At 46.4% G+C, this 27,369-nt stretch overlaps 1 protein-coding gene across 1 annotated transcript in view; it reads right to left on the bottom strand.

Annotated features, from left to right (window-relative positions):
• The window catches only part of Mthfd1 (methylenetetrahydrofolate dehydrogenase, cyclohydrolase and formyltetrahydrofolate synthetase 1), a 66,424-nt gene that overhangs the window by 32,713 nt on the left and 6,342 nt on the right, over positions 1-27,369 (bottom strand). Inside the window, exons 2-11 of the mRNA XM_050153614.1 lie at positions 20,178-20,262; positions 11,407-11,466; positions 10,998-11,051; positions 10,698-10,834; positions 10,518-10,618; positions 7,851-7,987; positions 6,835-6,946; positions 1,671-1,798; positions 1,186-1,283; positions 834-1,007 (exon numbers count right to left, since the gene is read on the bottom strand). Of these exons, the coding sequence (XP_050009571.1) occupies positions 834-1,007; positions 1,186-1,283; positions 1,671-1,798; positions 6,835-6,946; positions 7,851-7,987; positions 10,518-10,618; positions 10,698-10,834; positions 10,998-11,051; positions 11,407-11,466; positions 20,178-20,262 (1,086 nt within the window). The remainder of the gene's footprint in view (positions 1-833; positions 1,008-1,185; positions 1,284-1,670; positions 1,799-6,834; positions 6,947-7,850; positions 7,988-10,517; positions 10,619-10,697; positions 10,835-10,997; positions 11,052-11,406; positions 11,467-20,177; positions 20,263-27,369) is intronic.

Here is a 27,369-nt window from a genome sequence, read left to right as displayed (position 1 = left end):
GCATCAGACTCCCCAGCACTGGAGTTAGAGACAGCTCTGTGAGCTGCCATGGGGATGCTTGGAACTGAACAGGGGGCTTCTGGAAAAGCAGCCAGTGCTCTTAATCACTGAGCCATTTCCCCAGCCTTCCCCCCCTTAAAAAAAAAGATTTATTTTTTTCCTATTTATATGTAAGTGTTTTGCCTGCATGCATGTAAGTGCACCATATGTATGCCTACTGTCCGCAGAGGCTAGACAAGGCCATCAGATCCCCTGAAACTGCTTCTTTAGGAGTCTGTGGTCTCGGTCTCTCTCTCTCTCTCTCCCACTCTTTCATACACACACACATACACACAAATTAAAAAATAAAATCTTTAGAGTCAGGCAGTGGTGGCGCATACTTTTAATCCCAGCACTTGGGAGGTTGAGGCAGGTGGATCTCTGTGAGTTCATGGCCAACCTGGTCTATAAGAACTAGTTCCAGAATAGGTTCAATAGCTACAGGGAAACCCTGTCTCAAAAAATCATAAATAAATAAAATAAAATAAGATAAAACCTTCAAACAAGAGGTCTGGGTGATGGTGGTGAACACCTTTAATCTCAGCACTTGGAGGCAGAGGCAGGTCCATCTCTGAGTTTGAGGCCAGTCCGGTCTACAGAGTGAATTCCAGAACAGCCAGGGCTGTTATACAGAGAAACCCTGTCTCAAAAACCAAAACAAACAAACAAAACCACCACCAACAAAAGACCGAGCTAGGAGCTCTTCCACACGTGTGTACTAAGTGTAAACGCCACCCTGGTGATAATGGTCAGGCCGCACGTAGAAGACTCTGATGGCGACAGGACATACATACCCAGTCACAACCACGTATTTCCCATCGGGCTGGTGCTTTAGACGCTCTAGGGCCGAGAGCAGGACTTTGGCCTTTGTGTCCCCGTACAGCTCCACCTCTTCTGTGAGCAGCCCAATTTCTCGGGCCAGGCTACAGATGGGCTTTGGCTTGCAAGATCGTGATATATCAATGTCGCTTTAAAGACACAAAGACGGGTGTCAGTCTTTAGTTACTGCATAATGAGCCCCACTAGCGACATCCTCTTCCGCCCCAATCAATGGTGCTGTCTGTGGATAAACCCACGGGCCCACAGTACCCAGCAGTTAAACCCTAACCAGTCCCCAAGTGCCACCCAAGAACACTTCATTCTCACCTCGGAACAGGTGTCTTGAGACTCAGCTTGTTATACTGAATTGTCCACTTTCCTGGCTTAAATTTCTGCAAGAAACGCTGTGCGCTCTCTACTGTGCTCTGGACAAAGTGACAGAAATGGAGAAAGAAGAGGGGAACAGTCCAACAGTCAGTCAGTCCCAAGGGCCAGGTCATCACTGCTTGGTCCCCACCTGAACCAGTTCATGGTGACCCTTGACCTGGGGTGAGTGAGGAGGCACCATGCTCACAGAAGAGCCTTTGCCTCACCCACACCGGCAGGTGGACAGCCAGCCAGCGTGTTTCTGGGTCAGCTCTAAATTCCAAAGGCCGTGGAAGGACAGCTTCCTCTACTGACTGGACAGACACCATCTTTGCCCTCTCTCACAGCTTTCCCTCAGAAGACCCCATCCGTGCCTGAGGAGGTCTTACGTGGTGTCTTAGGGTAGGAAGGTCTTCAGAAGAACCCCAGAACTTTCTGCACCATACCTGCATCAGCATCGCCACGGTCATGGGCCCCACGCCGCCTGGGACAGGCGTGATAAAACTCGCCCTCTCCTTGGCCTCGTTATACGCCACATCACCCACCACTTTCCTTCCATTGGGCTTTGTATCATCTGATTCAGGAGGGTGTGGGGGGGAGAAAAAGCAAAGCGAATTCTCAGACCACAACAATGGTGCTAATCTCCAACTTTAGAGGTTAAATATGACAGTTTGAATCTGCCTCCCCCCATCTATTTAAGAGTACATTTGTCCTGTGAGGCTCAAGTGTCTACTTATTAAAGCTACTGGACAGGGCTGAGGTGCAGTTCAGTGGTAGAGCATTGGCCCAGCATGCTTCAGGCCCTGGACTCTCCCTAGCACCAATGTGAGAGAGATGGCAGGTGTTCCCTATTTTCTAGGGAGAAAAGATATTATCAGAAAGACCTCAATAAGATGTGTAAATGGTAAGAAATAAAAATGAAAATCATTTAAAAATAAACAAATAAAATAAATCCTTTTAAAAGAGGGCTTTTTTTTTCAGATCCGGGAGAATCCTTTTGTAGTCTCTGGTGATAAATAAAATGTTTTTTATTCTTAAAGCTGACAACCTTTGAAAATGTTAATTTGCCAAGGCCTACAAAGGAAATTTTTTTTTTAGGTATACAAAGCTCCAACTATGTCACAGCTGCCAGATACGGTTTCTACAGCAACTGTCAGCAGTTAGTGAGCTGCAGGCAGGAGCTGGAGGAACAATTCAACATCCAGTTCCAAAGACAGCAGCTACTTAAATGCTTGCTCAAGGCAAAAAATATAATTGCGCTTTCCTTAAAAGGACCCCAACTACAAATCTCACCAGCAAAGCCTAGCTTAGCTATTCAAGGGGACAGATTCACGGATGTACCGCTGCACTCACACAGAGAACATCCAACACTTCCGGGCTACGCTAGGGACAGGCCCAGACACTTCAGTAACCCGGGGGAGGATCTGTAGAAGCTCAGTCACATTGCCACTTCTCTTTGAGCACAGCTCTGTGGCCAAGAGGAAGTTTTCAGATGTAGCCAAAACCAAAACAACCCAGACCCAGGAAGCCCTTGTACCAAATGCCCTTGGAGGCTCAGCATTACCTGAGGTCCAAAAATGCAAAGGTCTAACACGCACCTGCTCGCAATATTTTTCAGGTGACTGGAGTGGCTAAAGGAGCACGCTACAGTAAGAGAGATTCTCCTTGTAGGCCTTGGAGTCTTTCAAATGCTAAGGAGGTGGGAAGGATGGTTCAGAGAGCAAAGGCAGAGGCACGGGAGCCACACAACCTGAGTCAGAGCTCCAGAACCCACGTAAGAACCCGTGTTCCCATCATTCCAACAACCCTAGGGTGAGGTGGAGACAGGAAACTAGTGGGCCAGCTAGTCTGTGGAATACAGAAAGGCAGAAATAAAACCGCCTCCCAAGGCGCAGGCAAGACGCAGCTCCAGGAAGTTACCCTCTGACTTCCACACATGCATGGACACCTACCAAACATGGAGGGCTGACTTACCTACCTGCTGGTGAAGGGACAAGAGTCTCACAGATGTTGTGTGATCAGCACTTACACTATCCATTCCTAGCCCTAGACTTTCTTTCAATGGAAAGTTCCAAGCATAGAATTCAATGGAGTTTCATCCTGACAGTTACTTTGGAGATCCCTAACTACTGGAGGCCAGTCCGGAAGCAATTATAGTGGGTGAGTGGAGACTAGATCTGGGTGTGGTGGGGGATCTGCCCCTTCTTCCATATCCCTTCTAAGTAACATTAGTCTATCTCAAATTACCTTTACTAGTAAGCTACGCAGGAAAACCACATTCACAAGTTCTGACCAATCCTTTCCTCACTCCGCTTGATTCCTAAAATATATTCTTTTGAGGTGACTGGAGATGTGGCTCAGCGGCAGAACCCTGAATGTGCAAAGTCCTGAGTTTGATTCCCCAACCCAGCAAATCAAAATTAAAAACAGCTAGAAAAATATATGGACTAATTCATTATTAATTTGTAAAGTGATTTTTTTCATTTTATCCTTGAGTAGATAACACAAACAATTCTTATTTTTTTAATAAGATAAAACCCAAAGTCTTGTGCATGTCTTGTCCTACCACTGAGAATCAATCTCAAGTAAACAATTTAAGAAATATGAATCAAGAAGTGGCCCAGGGTAGACTAGATTGCTTCATCAAATGAAGTTATTCGAAGAACAGTATTTAGATCTTGAAGCCTACCTCTGTCCATAACCCAGTGATTTTGCCATTCTCAGGGAACTACACAGTCTGGCCTTACTGATATGAATGTGCCCATATGCCCAGGACTGGTGGAAACACTGACCACCTATGCTATTTTGTAACTGGAGACCTCACATTGGTTTCCCAGCCACCCAGACCCAAATAATCACACAGAAACTATATTAATTACACCACTCCTTGGCAAATGGCTCAGGCGTATTCCTAGCCGGCTCTTATATTTTAAATTAACACATTTCTGGGGCTGGAGATATGGCTCAGTGGTTAAGAGCACTGACTGCTCTTCCGGAGGACCCGGGTTTGATTCCCAGCACCCACATGGCAGCTCACAACTGTCTGAAGATCCAGTTGTAGGGGATCTGACACCTTCACACCAATGCACATAAAATAAAGTTAAATAAACCATAAAAATATTAAGAAAAATAATTAACACATTTCTATTATTTTATATTTTACCATGAGGCTCGTGGTTTTCCAGTAAGTTTCTGGCATCTTTCTCTTTTGGCAGCTACATGGCGTCTGCCTGACTCCTCTGCCTTCTTTCTCCCTTATATTCAGGAGAATTTCCCCACCTACCTATATTCTGCCCTGCCATAGGCCAAGGCAGCTTCTTTATTAACCAATGGGAATAGAGTATATTCACAACATACAGAGGGGAATCCCACATCACTATTTCACCATTTACATGAGAAATCAATGTTTAAAAATCAAAATTTCAGACAGATCAACAGAATTCTAGACCCTAACCCAAGGGGTTTGTATGTGTGTGTGTGTGTTTAATTTCTAAAAAGTAAATAAATAAATATCTCCCTCTCCGTGAAGTAATAAGGATTGAATTCAGGGTGTAGCACAAGTTAGGCAAACTACCACAGAGCTGCACCCCCAGCCCAGGTTCTTCTTTTCTATCTTAAGTCTCACCCTCCCCCCCCCCCCAACCCTCTTATTTTTCTTTTGAGACAGGGTTTCTCTGTGTAACAGTTCTGGTTGTNCTTTTGAGACAGGGTTTCTCTGTGTAACAGTTCTGGTTGTCCTGGAACTCACTTTGTAGACCAGGTTAGCTTCAAACTCAGAGATCCGCCTGCCTCTGCCTAGCAAGTGCTGGGATTAAAGACGTGCACCACCACCGCCCAGCTTTTCTTTTTTTTTTTTTTTTTGAATGCCCATAGTAGTTTATGATCCAGAGATGCAGGGATGTGTGCAGACTGAGCTCGGATGTCACACTGCAAGTATCCACAGTAGGGAGATGAGGAGAGCAACTGCTTCTGCACCCCTTAGATAATTACACCCAGAAAATGCGTGATCAATTATGAGCTACTGTTTTAAAAGCGAGGCTGAGTGGGAGGGAGGTTAGAAACGGTGAGAGCTTGACAGTGACTAACGCTGCTGGCAGCTCGGTGTCTGCATTTTAAATTTCAGATGGGAAGGGAGGGGAAAAAAATCATCCCTGCTGCAAGTTGCCTCAACAACTCCCCAGACCTGAGCGCTAGTGTCAGAAGGCAGGATGCAGGACAAGGTAGCAGAGAGACCACCGAGGAGCTGACTGTGGAGCTGGAAGGATACAAGAAAGGGCAAGCTCTGTGTGACCAGGGCTAGGGAGAGAAGGATTTTCAGAAGACGAAGATCATCCCCAGGTGACAGGAAATCAGATATGGCTCAGTTAGAACTGGCACGGAGGAGAGGAACTGAAGAAGCTATTTAAAGTCCAAATACAGAGAAGGGTGACTGCTGGTATAGCTCAATGGGAGAGCTCTTGCCTAGCATGCAAGGTCCTGGGTTTGATTCCCACAACCACAAAAATGAATGAGCGGATGGATGAATGAATGAATGAATGAATACAGTGGAGTCCACAGCTGGGCCACACTCACCCACAGAGCCCAGGGCCTGCCATAGTGCTCAATGCACAGAAGAAGTTACTGAATGAGTAAATGTTCCTCTCACCAGCTAATACACACGCATGTGTGTATGCACATATATGTATGTGTGCGTGCGAGGGGCGGGTGTAGGTGTGTGGATGTGTTGTGTAGGTATTCCTGTACTGTTCTTGGAAGTTTCTTTTGAAAAGACAACCTGCCGCGCAGACAGGAGATGCAAAGGAGATGTTCAGTGGGTAAAAGCACTTGCCACCAAATTTGATAATGTAAGTTCAAATCTGGTAAGTGGGGGTTACCAAGAGATTAAGGAGCAAGTAGTGTAGTTAGTTAGCAAGGGCCCAAGCGACAAAGGCACAGTTCCTGTCCCAAGCAGGAAAAAGCAGGACAGAGAAGGGTGGCCCAAGATTTCATCAAATCACTCAGGATGACAAACAATTTGAAATTCATTAACTGTTGAGGTGTGGTGGTGCACGCCTTTAATCCTAGCGCCCTGGAGGCAGACACAGGTAGATCTCTGGGAGTTCAGAGCCAGCCTGGTCTCTATAGTGATTTCTAGGCCAGTCAAGACTACAGAGTGAGACCCTGTCTTAAAAACCAACAACCTCCCTGTTTCGTAGTACTTCTCCTTTTAATACTTTTGGATTACAGTTGACCACGAATAACTAAAACCAGGGAAAGCAGGGCTATCGAGAAGGGAAAACTGTTATAATAAAAGATTTAAGGCTATCTACTGTCTCTGTTACAAGAAAGGGTGACAGTTCCATGAAGGTTGAACAGAAGCCAGGTGAGCACACTACAGTCCCAGCCTTCAGGAGGCTGGCGCAGGACAATCATGGATTCAAGGCCAGATGTAGCTATAGGAAGAGATTGTGTCTCAAATAAACAGACAGACAAACAAGCCAGCAGCAATGCACTCGCCTCCTATTCCACTCTCTCTGGACTAAGTCAATAGTCACCCACTAACAAAGCCGGTCTCAGCGAACCCCGGGCTGATCTAACATGAGACCTGAAGCCCTCCCCAGCACTGCTCACCTGGAACGTAGTTGATCCCACAATCTATGACGACAGCCCCGGGCTTGATCCATTCCCCTTTCACCATCTCAGGCTGTCCTGTGGCAACCACCACAATGTCTCCTTTATTTACCTAGGGGAGGGGACCAAGACTTCAGAAATTACATAATCAAACACACACACACCCCTAGAAGTGGAAAGGAAAATCCAGAGCTGTGGCACTAAATTTTTAGTTATCGACACCAGTTCCAGGGATACGGGATAAGGCAAGCCAGAGTTTCAGCTGACCCACTCAATGCCATGCTCAACCCTGTAACACCAGAGGCCCTCTTTCATTAGTTATTTCCCCTAACGGGAAAGGCAGTGAGAACCTGCGCAGGCTGGGGGAGCACAGGTCTAGAGCCAGACTCAGGCCAACATTCCTGGTAATGTAACCCTGGTTAACGCACCCTCTTTTATGGAATGTGAGAGCTACCACCTTCACCACGGAACAGTTTAAGGATATTAAAGATGGTGCCAAGCCTCTATCTTGTTCTCTGCCCACGTACAAAACTGCACTGCCAACAAGGACACGACTGTGCAAACATTCTTGGATCAGGAATACAGCATCAAGAGGAAGCTGCTGGGCTAAGGATGTAGCTCAGTGGTAAAATACTGCCCTACTCTAAGGGGCTCAACCCAGCCTAACAACAAAAGTAACAATAATAAAGCAATAAAGAACAAACGTCTGAAGATGTCTACTGCCCACCCTCTTCCAGGGCATCTCTAAAGCCAACGACATCATGCCTGGGAGATCTGGACATGATGTAGTAATTTCATTGTCTGGCATTATTCTCTACATAACATTGTCTGCCAAGGGGCAGACAGGTATAGAAAGTACATGGTCACAACGAGCTGGATAACGGTGGGCAGATTTGTGATTTGACTGAGTTCCTCTGTCTTATGAAATGAGACAAGAAGCACAGCATAGCTGCTTGGGTTCCGTGAGATCAGGCACCCACCCACGCCAGATGCCTACTGTACTCTGGACCGCCTACCTCTTTGTCCAGATCGGCAGTCTTGGAGTGGCAGGTGGTCACTGTGGCATTGTTCCACAGGAGCAGGTCATGCATGGGGGCACCAACTATTTTACTTCGCCCAACCACCACGGCGTGTCTTCCAGCAATCTGCACCCCTGGAAGAGAAGCCAGCATGCATCAGAGATGGAGAAGCAACTGCCCTCCTTCACCCGCCACCAGGATGGAAACCAACACAGGTGCACAGAAGCCGACTCTCTGCACAGAGCAGAAATCCTCCTGAGAACACGCCCTAGGCAAAGCGCACTCTCAGCTCCGGCCACGGCCTGGATCTTGTACACTGGCCTTCCTGCTGCGGGGTTTGGAGATCTGTTTAGGCCCAGATCTGCTCATTGAGTCATAAGGGAGTGGGAAGAAATCCTACACTCAAAAAAGAAACCTCGACACACAGCTAACAGCCATATGGAAGTAGTTATCAGATTAAACTACACGGGCAAAATAGTCATGAAAACGCTGGTATATGGAGCAGGGTCAGAGCAAAGGAGGAAATTAGATTAGTACCAGTAAGGCTTTCCAGATTTGGTGAGTTGATTCATATAGCTTCTCATCCAAAGTTCTGTCTGGCTTAGGGCCTGAACCACAGGGTTATTTGCAGGGAAGTGACAACGGGAACTGCAAGTGACTGGAAGGCGTCTTTGTTGACTCAGCACCTCTGCTTCTAACAATGCATCAACATTCCCTGCCCCCCTCCCACTCCCATGCTGGGGGCCAAACCCAAGACCTCACACATGCTAGGCATGGGCTCTTCCACTGAACTATACCCCGAGGCTTGTTTTTATTTTGAGATACTTGCAGTTGCCTGGTTTAGCCCTGAACATCCTCTGTATAGCTCAGACAGGCTTTGTGAACTCATGGTCCTGCCTCATGCGTCACCAGGCCCGGCCAGTTTAAAGTGCTTTTTAGCACTGATACCTGCTGTCTCACAGAGGTGACGGAGCGCTCCACATCACCCCCTGGCCTGTGAGATGCAGTCCGTGACTATGAGAATGGAGCAGGGTGGGAGCTACATGGAGTTACCAGGAGGGGGCTGAAAATGAGCTGCTTGCACAGAAGGAGAGAGTTCTGGAACAGTCTTCTGTACAGCCATCAAGGCTTGCTTGAGACTTAAACACTTCTCACAAATTAATCAATGTCATCAGAAGCCAGCCCTTAGAGAAGGTTGACTCTGTGTACTGGAACTGACGACCTTGCAGTTTGAAAGGGTGAACAAACACATGGGTGGGTCGGAGGTGTGGCTCCACTGCAGAAGAGCTGACTAGCTTGCTGGGTTTCATCCTCAGGACGCAGATCAATCAATCCCACCTTCCTGGACCAACGAGAATTCAGCTAGATCTCAAGCGACCTTAAGGCTAGAGTGCCTTCACTTGTGAGACACTGGGAGGCCACAGATGCTCATGGGATTCGCTTCTATAGAGCTGTCAGAAACGCTGGCTGAACATACTGAAGACTGTAAACTAAAGGTCTGAACTGTCAGAGCTGGGCCAACAGCAGACCCCTTTCCTTAGCAACGCTGATCAAGCACCTCGCTTGAAACTGCTAACCTACTTCTTTCTGACGGGACTTGCTTCCTTGCAAGAAATAAACTCTGCTAAAAGTACTCATAAGGAAGCTAAAATGCGAAGGTACCAGCTCTGTAATAAGGCAAGGTGGGGCGACTGTTGAAAAGATCTGTTCCAGCCATCTGCCTACTGCTGGAACCACGGTAGGGACCTAGCGCTGGCTCCCGGGACAGGAACTTACACGTTTGCACTCTGAATTCTCATTGCCATTTAGGATTGCTGCACTATCCTCACACAAAATAACTTGCTTTGAATGCACATAACTGTTCTGGTGGCAGCTCCATCCCGGCCCCTGGCATCCAGATATCCAGAGTCTGGAATGTTCTGGTGGAAGCTCCTCCCCAAGCACCCTCCTTATCTCGCTTCAAACTCTGCTGCATCTCAGAAAGTTTGCCAAATGATGACCCTCGCCCCTGCCCCTCGCCAAGAGATGCTCAAGACCATTCCCACAGGGTATTTAAACTGGCCCCCAGAAAACAGACACGTGGTTTTTCAGTCTCTCTTCCCCATCTCCTATCTGGGGTAGAGGGGTGGAAAATAGCCCAGAAGTGTTTTATCCATTAAACCTGTTTTTTTTTTTTTTTTTTTTTCTAATTCGGTTTGATTTGGTCTGATTTGGATTGCTGCATCGGTGGAGAGGCTTATCGGAGGTGCAGAAACTTTTCAATAACCTTGGCTTCAAACCTTGGTTCTGTTACCTTCTGGACAAAGCTATCTCTCTGACCTTTGGTCTGTTTGCTTATTTTTGCTTTTAGCACAGGGAACCAAACCTTAGCCTTTGGTTTTGACACAAGTTCTCATGTATTGAGAATGGCCTCAAACTTTTGATCCTCCTTCCAAGAGCTGAGATTACAGGTGTTTTTGCAAGGACTCTGGCTCGGAGCCTGTTCCTCCGCCTGTTAAACAACAGCACGTACATTCCACACGGGGAGAAAACTGAGCCTTTTCTTCAGCTTTTGCTTTGTCAACCCCGTCCATTTCCCTAAGGTCCACTTCCTCGGTATTGTCATGTATCTAGAAGGCTCTTAGGAAATGGCGGCCTCTTGTCGCTGGCTGGCCTCATCTTTACCTGTCTCTTTGATGAGTTCCAAGCATCCTTTGGGTGTGCACGGAATGAAGCAGTCATTCAGATCACCTCTGGCAAGTTTCCCAGCGCTGATGCTAGTCAACCTAAAACAAAGCCATCAAAATAAGGAAGTATATTTCCAGAAACAGAAGCATAGTAAATAAACCCAGGGGTAACACTCACCCATCCACGTCCTTGTCGGGCGCGATGGCGTTGATGACTGCTTCGGTGTTAATGGAATTCTCTGAATCCAAAGGCAGCTGCACTATAAATCCGTGCACACTGGAGTCCTCGTTCAAGGAGATGACATGCTTTAACACCTAAAACAAGTGTCATATTTCATTTGTTTACCACACAGATGCTGAAACGGGCAAGTGTGGGCTGGGGAGAAGAACCTGGAGATCTGTCTGCAAAGTGTATCTCAGCCCCTGAAAGAAGCAGCCGGGGAGGCGCCTCACTGCATTCATTCATTTATATGCTCACCTCGGACTCTGTGGACGTTCTCGGTAATTTAAGGTGAGTGGCTTTGATCCCAATCTGCAGAAATGAACACAGGAAACGGGTAAACGGTAAGAGAGCCTGCCACCTGGGCCTGTTCCTTTGAAGGACTGTGACTAAGACAAAGGAGCGCCAGGCATCACTTCACCCTGCGCGTGGAGAAGAATCAACCCATCGTACCGGTAATTCACCTGTTACCATGGCAGTCACCATCACTGCCCACCCGCCCATCTGGGAAGAAAACTAACGAGAAGCAGGGGGGGGGGGGGCAGCTGTGCTAGGTCACTGATCCGGACCTGCTCAGCAGCTAAATCAGGGCCTGCTGGTGGCAGGAAGTTTCGTGGGGAGGGGTCACCAGCAGGATGTGGAGGGGGTGGTGGGGTTCTTGCTTTACCTCCTCAGCAGCTTTCAGCTTCACATTTATATAAAGATTGGAGTCATCTCTGTCGCCAACCTGGAATAATAAATACATGCAAATCAGACGGTTAGGGAAAGGCAAAGTGTACAGAAAAACTTCTGCAATTTTAGTTTGGATAAAACGAATGTTTGAGCTGCGTCACTCTTGATGAAGGGAACTTTTCTGGAAGACAAGGAGGCTGGAAGCGAATACAAGTGGCGTCACTCTGTACCCTACCGGGCTCAGACAACTCAGGAACAATCCAAAAGGAAAAAGCATGCTAAGGTGAGCTCAATGACCCGGACGGCCAGCCTGCACAATAAGGATAACTCATCTTTTAAAAAAAGGGAGGGGGCTGGAAAGATGGCTCAGTGGTTAAGAACATTGCCTGCTCTTCCAGAGGTCCTGAGTTCAATTCCCAGCAACCACATGGTGGCTCCTAAGTATCTGCCCACCTGTGGTGTCCTCTTCTGGCATGCAGGTGTACATGCAGGCAGAACCCAGCATGCATAATAAATCTTTGAAAAAGGAAAAAAACTATAAAAAAACAAATAAACAGGCCTGGAGGGATGGCTTGGCCGTTAAAGGCTATGCTCACAATCAAAAATATAAGAGTTCGGTTCCAGCACCCACGGCTGTCCCTGCAGGTACCAAAAAAAAAAAAAAAAAAAAAAGGCAAATAAACAAAAAAGGGTGTGCGCCTGCTGCTGCCCCGCATCTGCCCCGTAAACAAGGCAGCAGTGTTTCAGGCTACCAGAAATGCGGGATTACTTAGAAAAGTACAGGTAATTGAAACTGAGAAATTATCATCAGACCCTCCTACCCCTCCACACCCCCCACGGGCCGTGGAAATGCTCATGTTCAGCCACACTACAGTAAAAACTGTCAGTGCACTCTGCTAGTGGACACAGAACAGAACCAGGGGGAGGGCAAACTGGTGTCTGCCTACTGGCAGTCAGTGTAGGAGCCGTTGGACCCTTGAAACCAGACCCCACTACACCCTGTTTTTCACCCTGACCATGCCTGAGGTTCTTCAATGCAATCAGTTATCTGTAAACATCTATTTCACAGATGTGTTCCCGTGTCCTGGGGGTCAAAAGCTCTTTGCAGTAAGGTTTGCTTCTCTCCACGCTGCAGAGGGCAAAGCAGTGGTTAAGTGAAGCCCCCAGCACAGGAGGCTGGCCTTCATAACAGCGTTTCCAGAACCTTCCGTGGGGATAGTCTGAGCTGCTCTGGGATCTCAGGAATACGGCCCCATTCCCAGCTCTGGTGGTTCGTATTTGTTTGGTTCTCAGCTTTGCTAACTGATTTGAACTTCAAAGGAACTAGGAGAGACCCATGGGGGAACTTGAATCCTGGAAGTTTAGCTTTGTTTTTCGGTCCTGCCTCCTGCATGCTGGATGCTAGACAAGCCATGAGCATACGGTACATCCCCAAGCTCTGAGCCTCTCACAGGGGAGCTGGTTATATAATCAATGACAGACTAGATGCAAGGATGTTTAAAGAACATTAGACTCTTGACTGGCACTCAAGTGGGTGGGTGTAGACTGGTTCCCCAGAACACATCTTAATCCCAATATGATTTATCAAGAATGTTACTTAAGCATGTCATCCTGAGTGCTAATCCCTTCCTACAAAGGGGTCGTGTATCTTACTATCAGAAAGACCCAATAAACCAGATATGGTGGCACACACCTGTAATCCTAGCACTTAGGAGGCTGAGGCAGGAGGGAGATTGGTGAGTTTGAAATCAAGCTGGGTCTCATGTAGCCAAGGCTGATTCTGATCCTCCTGCCTCTGCCTCCCACAAACTGGCCAATGGTTTTTATAATGGGTCAGACGGCGTCTACGCTAGGGTTTGTTTTATCTTTACTCTTTAAGACAGGGTCTCACTGTATAGCCCTGGGTGGCCAAGAACTTGTTATATAAACCAGATTGGCCGTATCAAATCTGGGAAGGAAGGAAGGGAGGGAGGGAGGGAGGGAGGGAGGGAGGGAGGGAGGGAGGGAAAGGAAAGGAAAGGAAATCCCACAAGTATATACTTGGACCAGATCACGAACATCCTACCGTTTGTTTTGAGTCTGGACAGCTGTGCATGCACCCTGTCTGCACTGATGTCCTTTAAGAGAATGCTAATGAGCTTGAGGTCCCGCAGACTGCAGCCTGGGCTAGGCAGAATATTGTGAGTGTGAACATGTCAGAATCATGTAAGAGCTGAAATGGCCTACAGTTGTCTTTATAGCTCTGTTATCCACCTCATATCTGACGGCCTCGTAACTTCTAGATAAAACTCTAGAAAGGTCTAAGCTTGACATGTTTAGCCTCTATTAACCCTAAAACTAAGACCGACAAAGATAGTAGATTGCCTTAGTGTAGCCCACTTATCTGATCACCCAGTTGTGTCGTTTGTAAACTTGTGACTGATGGCTTTCTTTGTGACTATAAAAGTTCATGTGACCTTTCCATGGTGGAAAGTCATTCTGATCCTTGGAATGATCATTTGAATCCATATTTTCTGCCCTATCATGGTCAGAATAAACCATTTTCTTATTTCCTAAAGCAGAGTTGATTTGTATGGTGACAAGGGAGAAGAACAAGCAGGTTTTGGAACCAGTGCTTGGTTGGGGTGCCAAACTCATCCTTTGGGCAAGCCCTCAAGATGCTTGGGGCAGCAATTACTGTTAGGACAGCTTTTACCGTATAGGGGTCATATCACAATTAGTACAGTCACAAATACAGAACCTTTGGACCACAATAAATACTTATCTATGCAAGCAGTGCTTCCATCCCATAGTAAAGGGAGTGTAGTGGGTGGGTTAGGATGAGGCTTGTATTTTACCAAGTGCTTCCTGCTGGAGAGATGGCTCAGAGGTTAAGAGCACTTGCTGCGCCTTCAGGGAACCTGGGTTTGATTCCCAAACCCAAATGACAGCTCACAACCATCTATAAACTCCAGTTCCAGGGAATGCAGGGGTCTCTTCCGGCCTATGTGGGTACCAGGTATGCATGTGGTGCACAGACATACATACAAGCTCATTCATACACTTAAACAAAACAAAACAAACAAACAAACAAAAAACCCAAGGGTGACCCAGAATGGGAGAAATAAGGATCTAAAGCAGGGAACAAAATCCAAGATCTGCTGTAGGACTATGGTCTTGTACCCTGTAAAGACTTGTTACTTGTATTTTAATAAAAAGCTGATTAGCCAGTAGCCAGGCAGGAAGTATAGGCAGGGTGACAAGAACAGGAGAATTCTGGGAAGAGTAAAGAGTCAGTCTGCATTCATCACCCAGCCGCAAAGGAAGCAAGATGAGAATGCCTCACTGATAAAGGTACCAAGCCACGTGGCTAACATAGACAAGAATTATGGGCTAATTTAAGATGTAAAAGTTAGTTAATAACCTGAAACTGAAAAGCTTCTGTAAAGCAAAGGACAAGGTCAACAAGACAAAATGACAGCCTACAGAATGGGAAAAGATCTTCACTAACCCCACATCAGACAGAGGTCTGATCTTCAAAATATACAAAATCAAGAAATTGAACACCAAAAGATCACATAATCCAATAAAAAAAATGGAGTACAGACCTAAACAGAGAACTCTCAACAGAGGAATCTAAAATGGCTGAAAGACACTTAAGGAACTAACATCCTTAGTCATCAGAGAAATGCAAATCAAAACAACTCTGAGATTCCATTTTACATCTGAAAGAATGGCCAAGATCAAAAACACCCATGACAACTTATGCTGGAGAGGTTGCAGGGAAAAGGGAACACTCCTGCATTGTTAGTGGGAATGCAAGCTGGTACACCCCTTTGGATGTCCGTGTGGTGATTTCTCGAAAATTAGGAAAAAACCTTCCTCAAGACACAGTAATACCACTTTTGGGTATATATCCAAAGGATGTTCAATCGTGCCACAAGGACATGTGCTCAACTATGTTCATAGCAGCTTGTTTGTCATAGCCAGAACCTGGAAACAACCTAAATGCCCCTCGACCAAAGAATGGATAAGGAAAATGTGGTACATTTACACAATGGAGTACTACACAGCTGAAAAAAATAACGACAACTTAAATTTTGCAGGAAAATGGATGGAGCTAGAAAACATTATTTTGAGTGAGGTAACACAGACACAGAAAGACAATTATCACAAGTACTCACTTATAGGTGATTTTTAAACATAAAGCAAAGAAAGCCAGCCCATAAACCCAATCCCAGAAAACTTAGACAACAATGAGGACACTAAGAGAGACTCACATAGATCTAATCTACATGGGAAGTAGAAAGTATAAAAAGACAAGATCTCCTGAGTAAATTGGGAGCATGGGGACCTTGGGGGAAGGTTGAAGGGGAAAGGGGGAGGCAGGGAGGGGAACAGAGAAAAATGTAGAGCTCAATAAAAATAAATAAGTAATTCTTTTAAATAAAAAAGAATTAGTTAATAAGAAACTCTGAGTTACGAGGCCAACCAGTTTATAATTAACGTAGGCCTCTGTGTGTTTCTTTGGGACTGAATAGCTGCGGGACTGAAAGGGACAAAAACCTCTGTCAACAAAGATCCAAGAAGCAGATTCCTGGGAATATTTTTTGTTTTGAACAAGGTCTCTCACAGGAACAGGCTGGCCTTGAACTCCTAGTCCTCTGGCCTGGATAGGCGCGTCCCACACACGCTTGACTAGAGATGACCTTAGCCCTCTGGCAGGAGTGGGTAGGAAGAGGAGATGGCCGGCAACCTTTTGTGTAGACAAAGCAAGCCCAGAGCAGTCATAGCACTGTTTCATCGCGAAAAGTCATAAGCAGCAGAAATTGTTAGGCTACAGGAGACACTTGCAAAATCAATACATTTGAGGTCAGTTTTAAATATTATTTCTGAGTAACGGTTTGGCTGGAATAAATGAAGCTGGGTACTGTGGCACACAGCTGTGATCCCAGCATTTGGGAGACAGAAACAGAAGAATTGGAAGTTCAAGCCGTCCAGCCTGAGACACAAAGACCCTTTCAAAACCAACCCGATGCTAAAGGGGGAAGGAAGGAAAAAGGAAGAAATCACAACAATTTAAAGAGCTTAATTGGGTTTCTTGCAACTCTACAATCAAGCACACTTCACTCCATAAAGCAGAGGTTGGGTTTGTAGCCCGAGAAGGCTAAGGAAAGCAGGGAAAAAGGAGAAAGTTTATGTACTGTTTCAAAGTCACTTTCTCTGCAAGGTGAGGGGCCCGAGTCAGAACCACAGAAAAGATAGCAGATTGGACAATGTCCGATTACAACTGACACTGGCCAGTTTGGGCAAATTGGCTGTTTTCTCTCAGTGTAGAAAAACAGCCCGGTGGCATTAAACATGTGCATGACCAACTCCACTTTGACCTCTCATTGAACGGCTAGACCCAGTGAAGTAGCTTAGTCCAGTGATTTACAGAAATGAATTCTTTTCTTTCGTTCCTGTTTGGCCCCCCTCTTTTGCAGTGCTGAGGATAAACTCAGGGCCCAGTGCACGGAAGTGCTCTACCACTGAGCTACACCTCCAGCCCACAGCCACAATTCTTGACATTTATTTCTTCCCACAGCAAACAATTAATAAGCCAAGAAGTAACCAGTCTCCAAATGTACCAGGTATACACCCACCACACAAATCTTGGGGCTTAGTTATTTGAGGAAAGGAAAAGGCACCACAGCACAGAGCACACCAGGCAGTCGCAGCCTTCTGCGTATGCATTTCTGTCTGCTCAGGCTGCGTAGATAAACAGCAGTGTGGGTCGGGGGTGGTGGGATTTAACTACCACTCATTCTGTATTTTAATAAAGAAGGGACAGAGGCAGAGCAAAGAATTAAATGGCATGCCTGTGTGCAGACGCGCAGAGAGAACGAGGGACATGGGAGATGATGATTCCGAGGGAAGTTTCAAATGAGGGCTGTTTCTGCCATCCAAACCAATCCTTCAGACACCCACAGTTACGAAGTAGTCACGTGTGACTGCTGTCCCTTTGTCAAGGCTTGTCATGAGCAATTTCCTTTTAAACTCTGACAGCCTTTACATAGATAGTATGATGTCATTTGCCGTGTATGTGTGTGTGCTGACTTTTGTATTGATGGTACACAAGTAACATGGGTAAGTCTGCTGGGGGCAGCACAAATCAAGCCAAGGACACCAAACCCCACTACTTTTCTACGTCTCCTACTCCGCCACCGTCCCTCGGGAAAAACAGATGGCAGTTTCACCGAGGAATACTCTTGACAAGCAACACCAGTTATCGATGTTATTAGACCTCAACCCGGAAGTCTTTTCAGGATCTCTGTAAAGAATCAGGAAGTCCCCAGAGTTCTGCTGTCTGCGAAGGAAGCTCGGAGGCTATTAATAGGAGACTTGCGCTCTTCTGCCTTGCCGGATGAACCAGATGCATTTCCCCAACTTTTCTCAAAAGAACTAACAAACAACGATTACTCAGGCTTGAGTATTTTGCAAATACTTTCTAAAAATGAACAACTGGGCCGGGCATGGCGCTGTGCACATTTGCAACCCCAGCGCTCAGGAGGATGAGGCAAAAGGATGCCCACAAGTCCAAGGCCAACATGGCCACGTAGTCCACCCAAGTTAAAGTGCTAAATCCTGTCTCAAACAAACAAAACCCACTAAAAAAAAACAAAAATAAAATGACTCTTGGTGTGTTGGCTAGTTTAATGTCTTTTCTTTTTTTTTTTTTTAAAGGTTTTTCAAGACGGGTTTCTCTGTGTAACAGCCCTAGCTGTCCTCAAGCTCACAGAGATCCACCTGCCTCTGCCTCCTGAGTGTTGGGATTAAAGGCGTGTGCCGCTTGTTTTTTGTTTGCTTGTTTGTTTTTTTTGATTTTTCGAGACAGGGTTTCTCTGCATAACAGTCCTGGAACTTGTTTTGTAGATTAGGCTGGCCTCAACTCACAGAGATCGCCTGCCTCTGCCTCCCAAGGGCTGGGATTAAAGGTGTATGCCACAACTGCCCGACTCTTGGTGCTATAAACCATGTAAGTCCTTTCTTTTCCAAGCCGCTTCTGTTCATGGTGTTTCATCAGAGCAATTGTAACTCTCATTAAGACAAGACCTGAAAGTCACCCTTTGACATCCACAAGAAGGCACACATGCACACTTGCACAAGAGTGCACACAAGGGGCACACACATGCACACTTCCACAAGAGTGCACACAAGGGACACACACATGCACCCACACCAATCAACGAACGTGTAAGGTTTTTAAAAAATGCCAGTATGTAATGCACGTCTTCTTCCCAAATTTTAACTATCAAAAAGCTCTAAACTGGGTATGGCAGTGCACACCTATAATCCCAGTACTCAGGTGGCCCAGGCAGGAGCAGTTCGAAGCCTGGGGTACAAGCAAAGCCCGTCTCAAGCAAAGTTCTTTCTCCATGTTTTTGTTTGTTTGTTTGTTTTGGTTTTTCGAGACAGGATTTCTCTGTGTAGCCCTGCTGTTCTAAAACTTGCTCTATAAACCAAAAAAGCTTGCTTTGAACTCAGAGATTCTCTTGCCTCTGCCTCCCAAGTACTGGGATTAAAGGCATGCGCCACCACTGCCAGCTCTTCATAATGTTTATGTTAACATAGCAAGAATTTCCTATTGGCCTTTTGAAATAAATTATATTTAACACTTAATGGGGGGGGCTGATTCTGCAGTTAAGAGCACTTGCTGCAGAATATGGTTCTCAGCACCCACGTTGGGAGCTTACAACCATCACTAAGTCTAGCTCAAGGGACCCTGACACCTCCTTCTGTACTCCAGACGTAATCACATTCACATGTGCACATACCCACACAAGGATACACACATACCGATAATTAAAAACAAAAGGTCCTTTAGGTCAGGGCATGGTGGTGCACATCTCCAGTCCCAGCATGCAGGAGGTGAGGCAGGCAGATAGAGCTTATTGAGTTAGAAGCCGGGGAATTTCAGGCCAGCCATGACTACTACACAGTGAGACCCATCCTAAAAAAAAAAAATCTTTTAGCAGGGCGGTGGTGGCGCACGCCTTTAATCCCAGCACTCGGGAGGCAGAGGCAGGCGGATCTCTGGGAGTTCGAGGCCAGCCTGGTCTACAAGAGCTAGTTCCGGGACGCGCACCAAAGCTACAGAAAAACCCTGTCTCGAAAAACCAAAAAAAAAAAAAAAAAAANCCCTGTCTCGAAAAACCAAAAAAAAAAAAAAAAAAAAAAAATCTTTTAACAAAAGAGTTAATGTAGTTAATACACACACACAAAAGACCTACCAAATTTTCTTTCCAATACAGTAACTATTAGCAGCTAAGTTCCATGAGATCTTTAAATTCTAAGAGTACAAAGGGTCCTAAGAAGACCCAAGGGGCGGGGCTGATGATGCGGCTCAGTGGGGAGAGGGCTTCTCTACCGTGCAGGAGGCCCTGCGTTCCATCCCCAGCACCACACAAAACCAGGCAGGGTGGCACAAGCCTATAGCCCCAGCAGCTGGGACGTGAAGCAGGAAAATTAGGAGTCTACATAGCCTATAGAGCAATTCTGATGCCAGTCTGGGATACACGAGGCCCTGTCTCAAGACAAAACAAAAAAGACTAAAGCGCCCTCATCCCACTGGCACAGGGCAGGAAAATCTGGCACCCGGAAGCGGGGTGGCAGAGGGAGCCCGCGACGAGACACCATGGTGTGAGGTTTCACAACAGGGCAAAGAGAGGCCTGAAGTGCGGCTGCTTCTCATGCTGGGGAGAGGCTGGGTAGGGTGGGGCTAAAGGGAAGAGGATGGCATATTACCTGCAGGATGGCCAGGCCAGGCGTGAAGCCGGGGACTTGCTCCTTCATCTGAGTCACCTGGCTCTTCAGTCGCTCCCTTATTTGCCTAAGGAGAAAGAAAAGGTGTGAGTTTCAGTTTCCTTCACTGGCAAGCTTAAGCAAGAGAGGTTACTGGATGCATCTCTTGGAAATTCAAGTCACCATCAGCGGTGGGTTTTATCTGGTAGGCCACATCTCATGACCTTCCCACCAATTCCTCAGGCCTCGGTTTAACTTGGATTGTTCTCTAACTTCTACTAACGGTGACTGAACCAAGAGGTAAGGATAGAGAAGGTTGTTTACAATATCTCAGAAGGGACTGAAGAGGTAGCTCAGCAGTTAAAGATAAAACCCGAGTTGGGTTCCAAGCACCCACATCAGGCAGCTCCTAAATATCTGTAACCCGAGCTCCCGGGGGATTGGGTTTGATCCTGTCACACACTTGCGTGCACACACACAATTAAGCAACAAATGTTAACATCTTAGTTGGGATGGAAACAGTGCAGTGGTAGACCACACGCCTAGTATTGCGAGGCCCTGGGGTCCATCCTCTAAAAACAGAATGAATCCATGGACGCTCATGGCTCCTCAATCCCAGTGAGTAAAGGAAAACCTGGACACTTCTGGAAGGTTCTGCTCTTCTTCGCATTTCCACTCCCCACGTGCGGTCCTGAGAAGCCTTTATCAGGGAGAACTCCGGTTTACAACGCCGCGACGCAGTTGTCCTTACGAACGGATTTAGGTCAAGCATAGTGACACACACCAGTAACCCCAGCACCCGGGAAGCTGAGGCAGAAGGGTTGCAGTTGGAAGCCAGCCTGCTCTACACAGCAAGTTTCAAGTCAGGGCTATCTGAGGTGAGACTGTCTCCAAAAAGATAAAATAATAATAATAATAAAAAAAAAAAACCTAGACAGGAGTGGTGGCAAATGCCTGTGACCCCAGCAGGAGCAGAGCAGGAGGATCTGAAATTCAAGGCCATCCAGAGCAAGTTTGTGGCCAGACAAGAATTCCTGAGACATCTCAGAGGAGGGGAGGATAAGGAAGGCAGGGAGGGAGAGATAACGGAGGGATACCCTTTTAAGAAACCAAGACAATCAGTGTACCAGAATACGTATTTCCATACATTCGAGCAGCCAGACAACTAATCACACCAACGAATACACATCCAAATCACCCACGGGACTCGCGTCTTTTGGAGAGCCGGTTTGTATTTGCCTTATTCGTGCCTACCTTAACTACATCTGACAAAGCCTGACTCTAGTTGGGACCCTCCCAGCTCTGCTTCTCCTTGCTTCCTCATGGCTGACATCAGCAGATGTAGACGGCACATGGACGAGTTTACCCTAGTGACCACCACGATTGTTAAAGGCCAGGCTTGGTGGCTCAGGTCAGTAATCCTAGCTCCTCAGGAGGATCAAAAATTCAAGGTCTGTTTGGGCTACAGAGTGAGTTCAGTGTCAGTCTGGACAACTCAGGAGACCGTGTCTTAAAATAAAAATAAAAAAGCTGGATGCAGGGTGAGACTTCTGTAACTCCAATATTCAATGAAACAGAAACAAATTACTTAAGTATCAGGCAATCCAGCACACAGCAAAAAATGTCTCAGAAAAAAAAAAAAACAAACAAAAAAACAACAGTTTTACTCAAAATTTCCAAATTTTATTTCTAGTCAGTGATCTTGTTTTTTTCAAAGCATTACTCAACACAAGAATATAGTTCAAAAAAGAATAGATGGACCATAGGGGTTTTCTTTTGTTTTGTTTTTTGAACAGTGTTTCTCTGTGTAACAGCCCTGGCTGGAACTCACTCTTTTTTTTTTTTTTTTTTTTAAAAACCAGATTTGACCTGGATCATGGACACCACAGCTCTCCTATGAAAGAAGAACAGCTGCCGAGTTCCCACTTCCTAGCGGCCCCAGCTTTTGCTGCTCCCGGTCAATGACAATGAGCTGTCACATGGTGCCTGGCGACCGAGGAGCTCTGAGCTCTGTGTCAGGTGCCCAGGCTGGCCTCTTCTTCCAGCTCCCTTCCCTCTAACCTCTGTCAGTCCGGAGCACTTAGGACACAAACAGGAACACAAAGTGCCTCCGTTCAGTGCTCTGTTGTGCAAGCCGGGCTTGGTGTGCACGACTTTAACCCCAGCAGCAGGGAGGTAGAAGCAAGAGGGTCAGAAGTTGGAGGTTACCCTCAGCTACACGGTGAGCTCGAGTCTAGCCTGAGCTACATGTGAATGTGTCTCAAAAATGAAAAACGGAGCGGGGCAGAGGGGCATGTGATAGGCAAAATTTTTCTACCTTATCCCAAAGGAAGCAAAACCTATGGGGGACAATTACTCCCCAAACAAAAGAAGGCACAAAGACAGCAGGAAAAAAAGAAGAAAAGAAACAATAGAAGAAACAGATGGACCCTTGAGATTACCCCCTTGTCAAGTGGGAAGGCAGGAGAGGCTCTTTGTGCCACTCACAAAAGAAACCCAGGATCACAATAGGCCAGTGATTTTCTAATCATCTGGCAAAAAGATGAGCAACTGCCAACACCCTGAAGTGGGCAACCGACGGAAACTGGGATCTGGAGCCAGCATAGAGACTGTTCTATTCTCGTGTGACAGAATCATCCCAGGGTTTGGAACACGGGTCACATGGTCAGTTGTCCACTGTTAGGTTTGTTCTGGTTGCTGAATTGGAAAGGGACCAGGAATGTTACAATCCGAGGTACTAGAAAGAAACCACCGCCACTGCAGAATCCAGCCAAGACTGAATCACATCGCTACTGACAGTTTAATTAAAAAGAAAAAAAAAAAGCGATCGAATTCTGATCTGCATGAAGCACATAGAAAATGTCACAGCTATACACAGGCCCCGAGCTTTGCGGGCCGTGAAATGGCAGTGGAAAAGCAATTAACTGGGAGCATTCTACAGCCCACAGCAGACTTCATACTGACACAGCCCATCTATTTACCAGATCTTCTGAAAGGAAGTGGCCACTGGAGACCTAAAGTTGCAAGTCTCGGGAGAAATAAAAACAAAAAACACTCAGCAGGCGGCAAAGCTAAGGGAACTTAGTGCCATAGGTGGTGAACTGGAAAACACTGGCTTCGCTCAGTAGGACAAGACCATAGATCAGAATGTTCCAGAGTGCTAGGCTACCATTTAAAATAGCCTAGGTTGAAGTTACTTTAGGGGGAAAAAATGGTTTTAGCTGGAAACTAGTTACAATGACTCCCTAAACGTTTCCTAACAGGCAGCTCTGTCTCCCGTGAAGGTTCGTGTTTTTCTGTATAGGGGTATTCACATGTATATGCAGGAACACGCATGCGTTTGGAGGTTGGATGTTGTTTTAAGTCTCTTACTTGCTTGGAACTCACTTAAGCTAGCTAAACAATGAAGCAATGGAATGTAGGCCTTAAAAAAAATTATTTGAGCCAGGCATAGTGGCAGACGCCCTTAATCCCAGCGATTGGAAGTAGGTAAATCTTTGAGTTTAAGGCCAGCCTGGAATACATGAGGGTCCAGGTTAGCCAGGGTTACACAGTGAGACCTTGGGTTAAAGACAAATAAGTAAATAAAAATTACTGTAGGTGTATGCCATGGTGTGCAGTCAGAGGACACCTGAGGGAGTAATTTTCTCCTCCCACAGCCGTAGGTCTTAAATGCAAGTCATCAGGCTGGGTAGCAGGTACCCTTTACCCACGGGGCCATCTCACTGCCCCTCTTTCTTTCTTTCTTTCTTTCTTTCTTTCTTTCTTTCTTTCTTTCTTCCTTTTTTAAAGCCATCTCTATTTCTATTGCTTTGAAGAAGGAAAAGTAGTCTGCTTTTGCTCCCTGGATTGGCTACTAAGGACCCTAAAATACAGAGGAGGAGGAAAGCTGAGTCCGCTTCAGCTGGAGCAGGGGAAGTAACCTCTCCTGCCCTCATGAAGCTGCTCTCAAAGCCATAGGAAATTAAACAGTAGTAAGTCCTTCAATTTTTATAGCCCATATTTCCAGAAACTTGAAGTGCTGTCACAGAACAACTTCCAGTCATTACAATCCTTTTGTGTGTGTGTGGTTGTTTCGAGACTGTAGTTTTGAAGCCTGTCCTAGCTCTTATAGACAGGCTGGCCTCGAACTCAAGAGTGAGTGCCTCTGCCTCCCAAGTGCTGGGACTAAAGGCGTGCACCATCACCACCCTTCCAGCTCTACCCCCGCCCCTCCCCCATGGCTCTCCATTGCCCTTGGGCTAGATATTCCACGTAAGGACTCCAGAGCAAAGCCAGGCCAAAAGAAGCTACTGGAAATACTCTGGTCCCAGTCCGTACAGAAGGACTCATGCCCGATTCATGGCATTCTTCAGCAACCACTGCAATCTAAGGGAAGATGTTCATCAGTCTATAGGCAGGAGCGATCAGTACCGAAGCATGCGCAGAAACCCGAAAGCCACGGTGCACCACTCACGTCTCTCTAGTTCTGACCCACAGACAGCAGGAAAATATCACAGCCAAGTGGAGATGACGTAAGAGGTGAAAACACGGAGATGGAGCCATTTTAAGACGATACTGGCATCTAGTGGGTAGAAACCAGAGGTGCAGCAAATAGATTTGGTTGTGAGAGGCTTCAAAAATGTATTATTTAAAAAGAAGACCATGTGGACGTGGTGGTCCATGCCTTCAATCCCAGACTCAGGAGGCAGAGACAAGGGCACCTCTTTGAGTTCAAGGCCAGCCTGGTCTACATAAAATTCCAGGATCACCAGAGCTACATACAGAATACTTGTCGCAAAACAAAACAAAACAAAACACAGTAGGCTATACAGATAAAGAGATGGGGCAGTGGTTAAGTAACTGCAGGCTAGCCTGAAGACCTGTGATTCCCAAATTGTCCTTTGACCCCTTTGACCTCCAACACAAGCTGTGGCAGGACGACACCAAGCCCCTCCCCTCCACCCCCAACCAAATAAAAAATAAGTGTAATAGCAGACCACCACTGTTGTAGAATATTATCTTAAGGTGGGCTACTTTTGTTTATGCTCTGGAACAGCTGTTTAACGATGCAAAAATTAAATAAAATTCACCTGCGATCAGCAGCTAACTGACAGGAAGTGGTAGGGAGGAGCCAGGTGGAGAAGGGTTTATTAGGAGGGGCAAGAAAAAGCAGGAGGGCTTTGAGCGGCTTGCTATTCAACCTCTCTGGGAAGCAGGATTCTATATCAACCTTTGCATCTTGAGTTCCTTAGCAGGACAGAGATTTAGATAAATTCCCTTGGTAGCTTTGAAAGAGTTGGTGCCTGAGGGAACAGAATTTCCTCAGGCTGCTGCCCGTGGCTACAGAGTTGCAGCTGACTAGGATGGCCATAGCTTAAAAGACAGCAACCATTAAAGACACACTACACACAAAATTAAAGTAAATGTAATAAAAATTTTAACTTCTAAAAGATTTATATATTTATTTATATGCACAGGTATGTGCATCGTGCGTGTGCCTGGTACCTGCAGAGGTCATGGGGTCATATCCCTGGAACTGGAGCTACAGGTGGTTGTAAGCTACCATGAGCTAGGAACCTAACCTGGGTCCTCTGGAAGAGCAGCCAAGGTTCTTAACCCACTGCCCCAATAAAAACATCTTAGTAAAATAAAAAGTTTAAATGGCAAATTAAAAACCAGTAGTGGGTGGCTCATGCCTATAATCCTAACACTTAGCTGAGGCAGGAGGACTGCTATAAATTCTAGGTTAGCCTGGGCTACCGAATGAGCCCTAATCCCAGGTTAATGAGATAGCCCAGAAGAGCTTGCTGCCAGGGCTGAGAACGTGAGTTCAATCACTAGAACCCACATGGTGGAAGCAGAGTGAGACCTAACCTCAAAATAAATAAACGAACAAGCAAAAAAACCATAGAGATGGGTTATAAATTCATTCGAGAAGGGTAACAGATGAACACCATCAGAATCCTGGTGTATGCAGGAAGGGTAAGGTTCTTGAACAACGAAGTCCTGACTCCGACTGCTACCCTACTCCAGGAAGGAGCAGATCAGCACCTGCTCAGCTCCAACAAGCCCCTGATGTCACAACAGGCAGACCACAGGGCTGGGAATGTAGCTCAGGGGCCAGGCTGTTGGCTGGCACACAGACCGCCCCTCCACCAGTTTCAAAGCCCAGTACTGCAAGAATGCAGAACACAGCACACTCAACTCTCCATTGTCTTTCAAAGAGTCAGACACCCAGATTTTCAATACAATCTCAGACACGAGTGTGTTGCAATTTTAAAAAATAATCCTGCAAGCCAAACAAAACACTTGGCTTCTAAGCTACTGTTTTGTTGCAAGACAGTTAGGAGACAAGATGGGACGGCTCTGTGACGAAGAGCTTAGGCAGCTGTGACCCACTATGTGCCAATAAGGAAGTCACGCCAATGGGTCTTCCAGCACGGGCCCACACCAGCTTTAGTCTCTCCATCTACCACTACCAAACTGTAGATCTGGCTGTCAGAGTTTGTTGTGGTGACAAGGAATAGCTGCCACGAGTCCCCTGTAAACTGGGACATCATCGCCAGCGGGGGACATGGAAGTCGAAAACATATCTGCTTGAAGAGGAAGAGAGGGTAGGACACCAGTACACTGTGAGGATCTGACTTTGCAAGCTCCATTTTAAAGAAGGGGCTTCATCTTAAGCCATATAATTAGCTGGGGGGCGGGTGATCTCAGCTCCAGAAACGTGCCGCCATAGCAGCAATTTTAACAGATGCCCCAAAAATGACCAATTAAGATAGGGATCAGGGCCATAAAATGTAAGGCGGTCCAGATGTTCTTGGGAGGCATCCTGTCCTTGAAGGTACCTTGTCAGTGTTAGGTTTTCATGCCCCCAAACTAACCAATGGTTTCAGAAACTACCTTATCCTATGCCTTCCTTACCCAATCCCAAGGATAAAACATGAGCTTCCCTGATTACGGTGTTTCCCCTTTAAAAGTTCTACCCTCCCAGGGCTCCCTGCCACACTTTCTGCACCCACCATGCTGGGGTCCTGGAAAGGTGTTGGTCCAAACTTAAGTTTGAATATTATTAAAAACCCTCATGTAGCCGGGCGATGGTGGCGCACGCCTTTAATCCCAGCACTCGGGAGGCAGAGGCAGGTGGATCTCTGTGAGTTCGAGACCAGCCTGGTCTACAGAGCTAGTTCCAGGACAGGCTCCAAAGCCACAG

This window comes from Alexandromys fortis, unplaced genomic scaffold, assembly GCF_014885135.2.
Source record: "Alexandromys fortis isolate MF-2015 unplaced genomic scaffold, M_Fortis_MF-2015_v1.1 scaffold_82, whole genome shotgun sequence".
NCBI lineage: Eukaryota > Metazoa > Chordata > Mammalia > Rodentia > Cricetidae > Alexandromys > Alexandromys fortis.
Note: the sequence above shows the minus strand (reverse complement) of the source record. Positions and strands in the feature narration are given on the sequence as shown.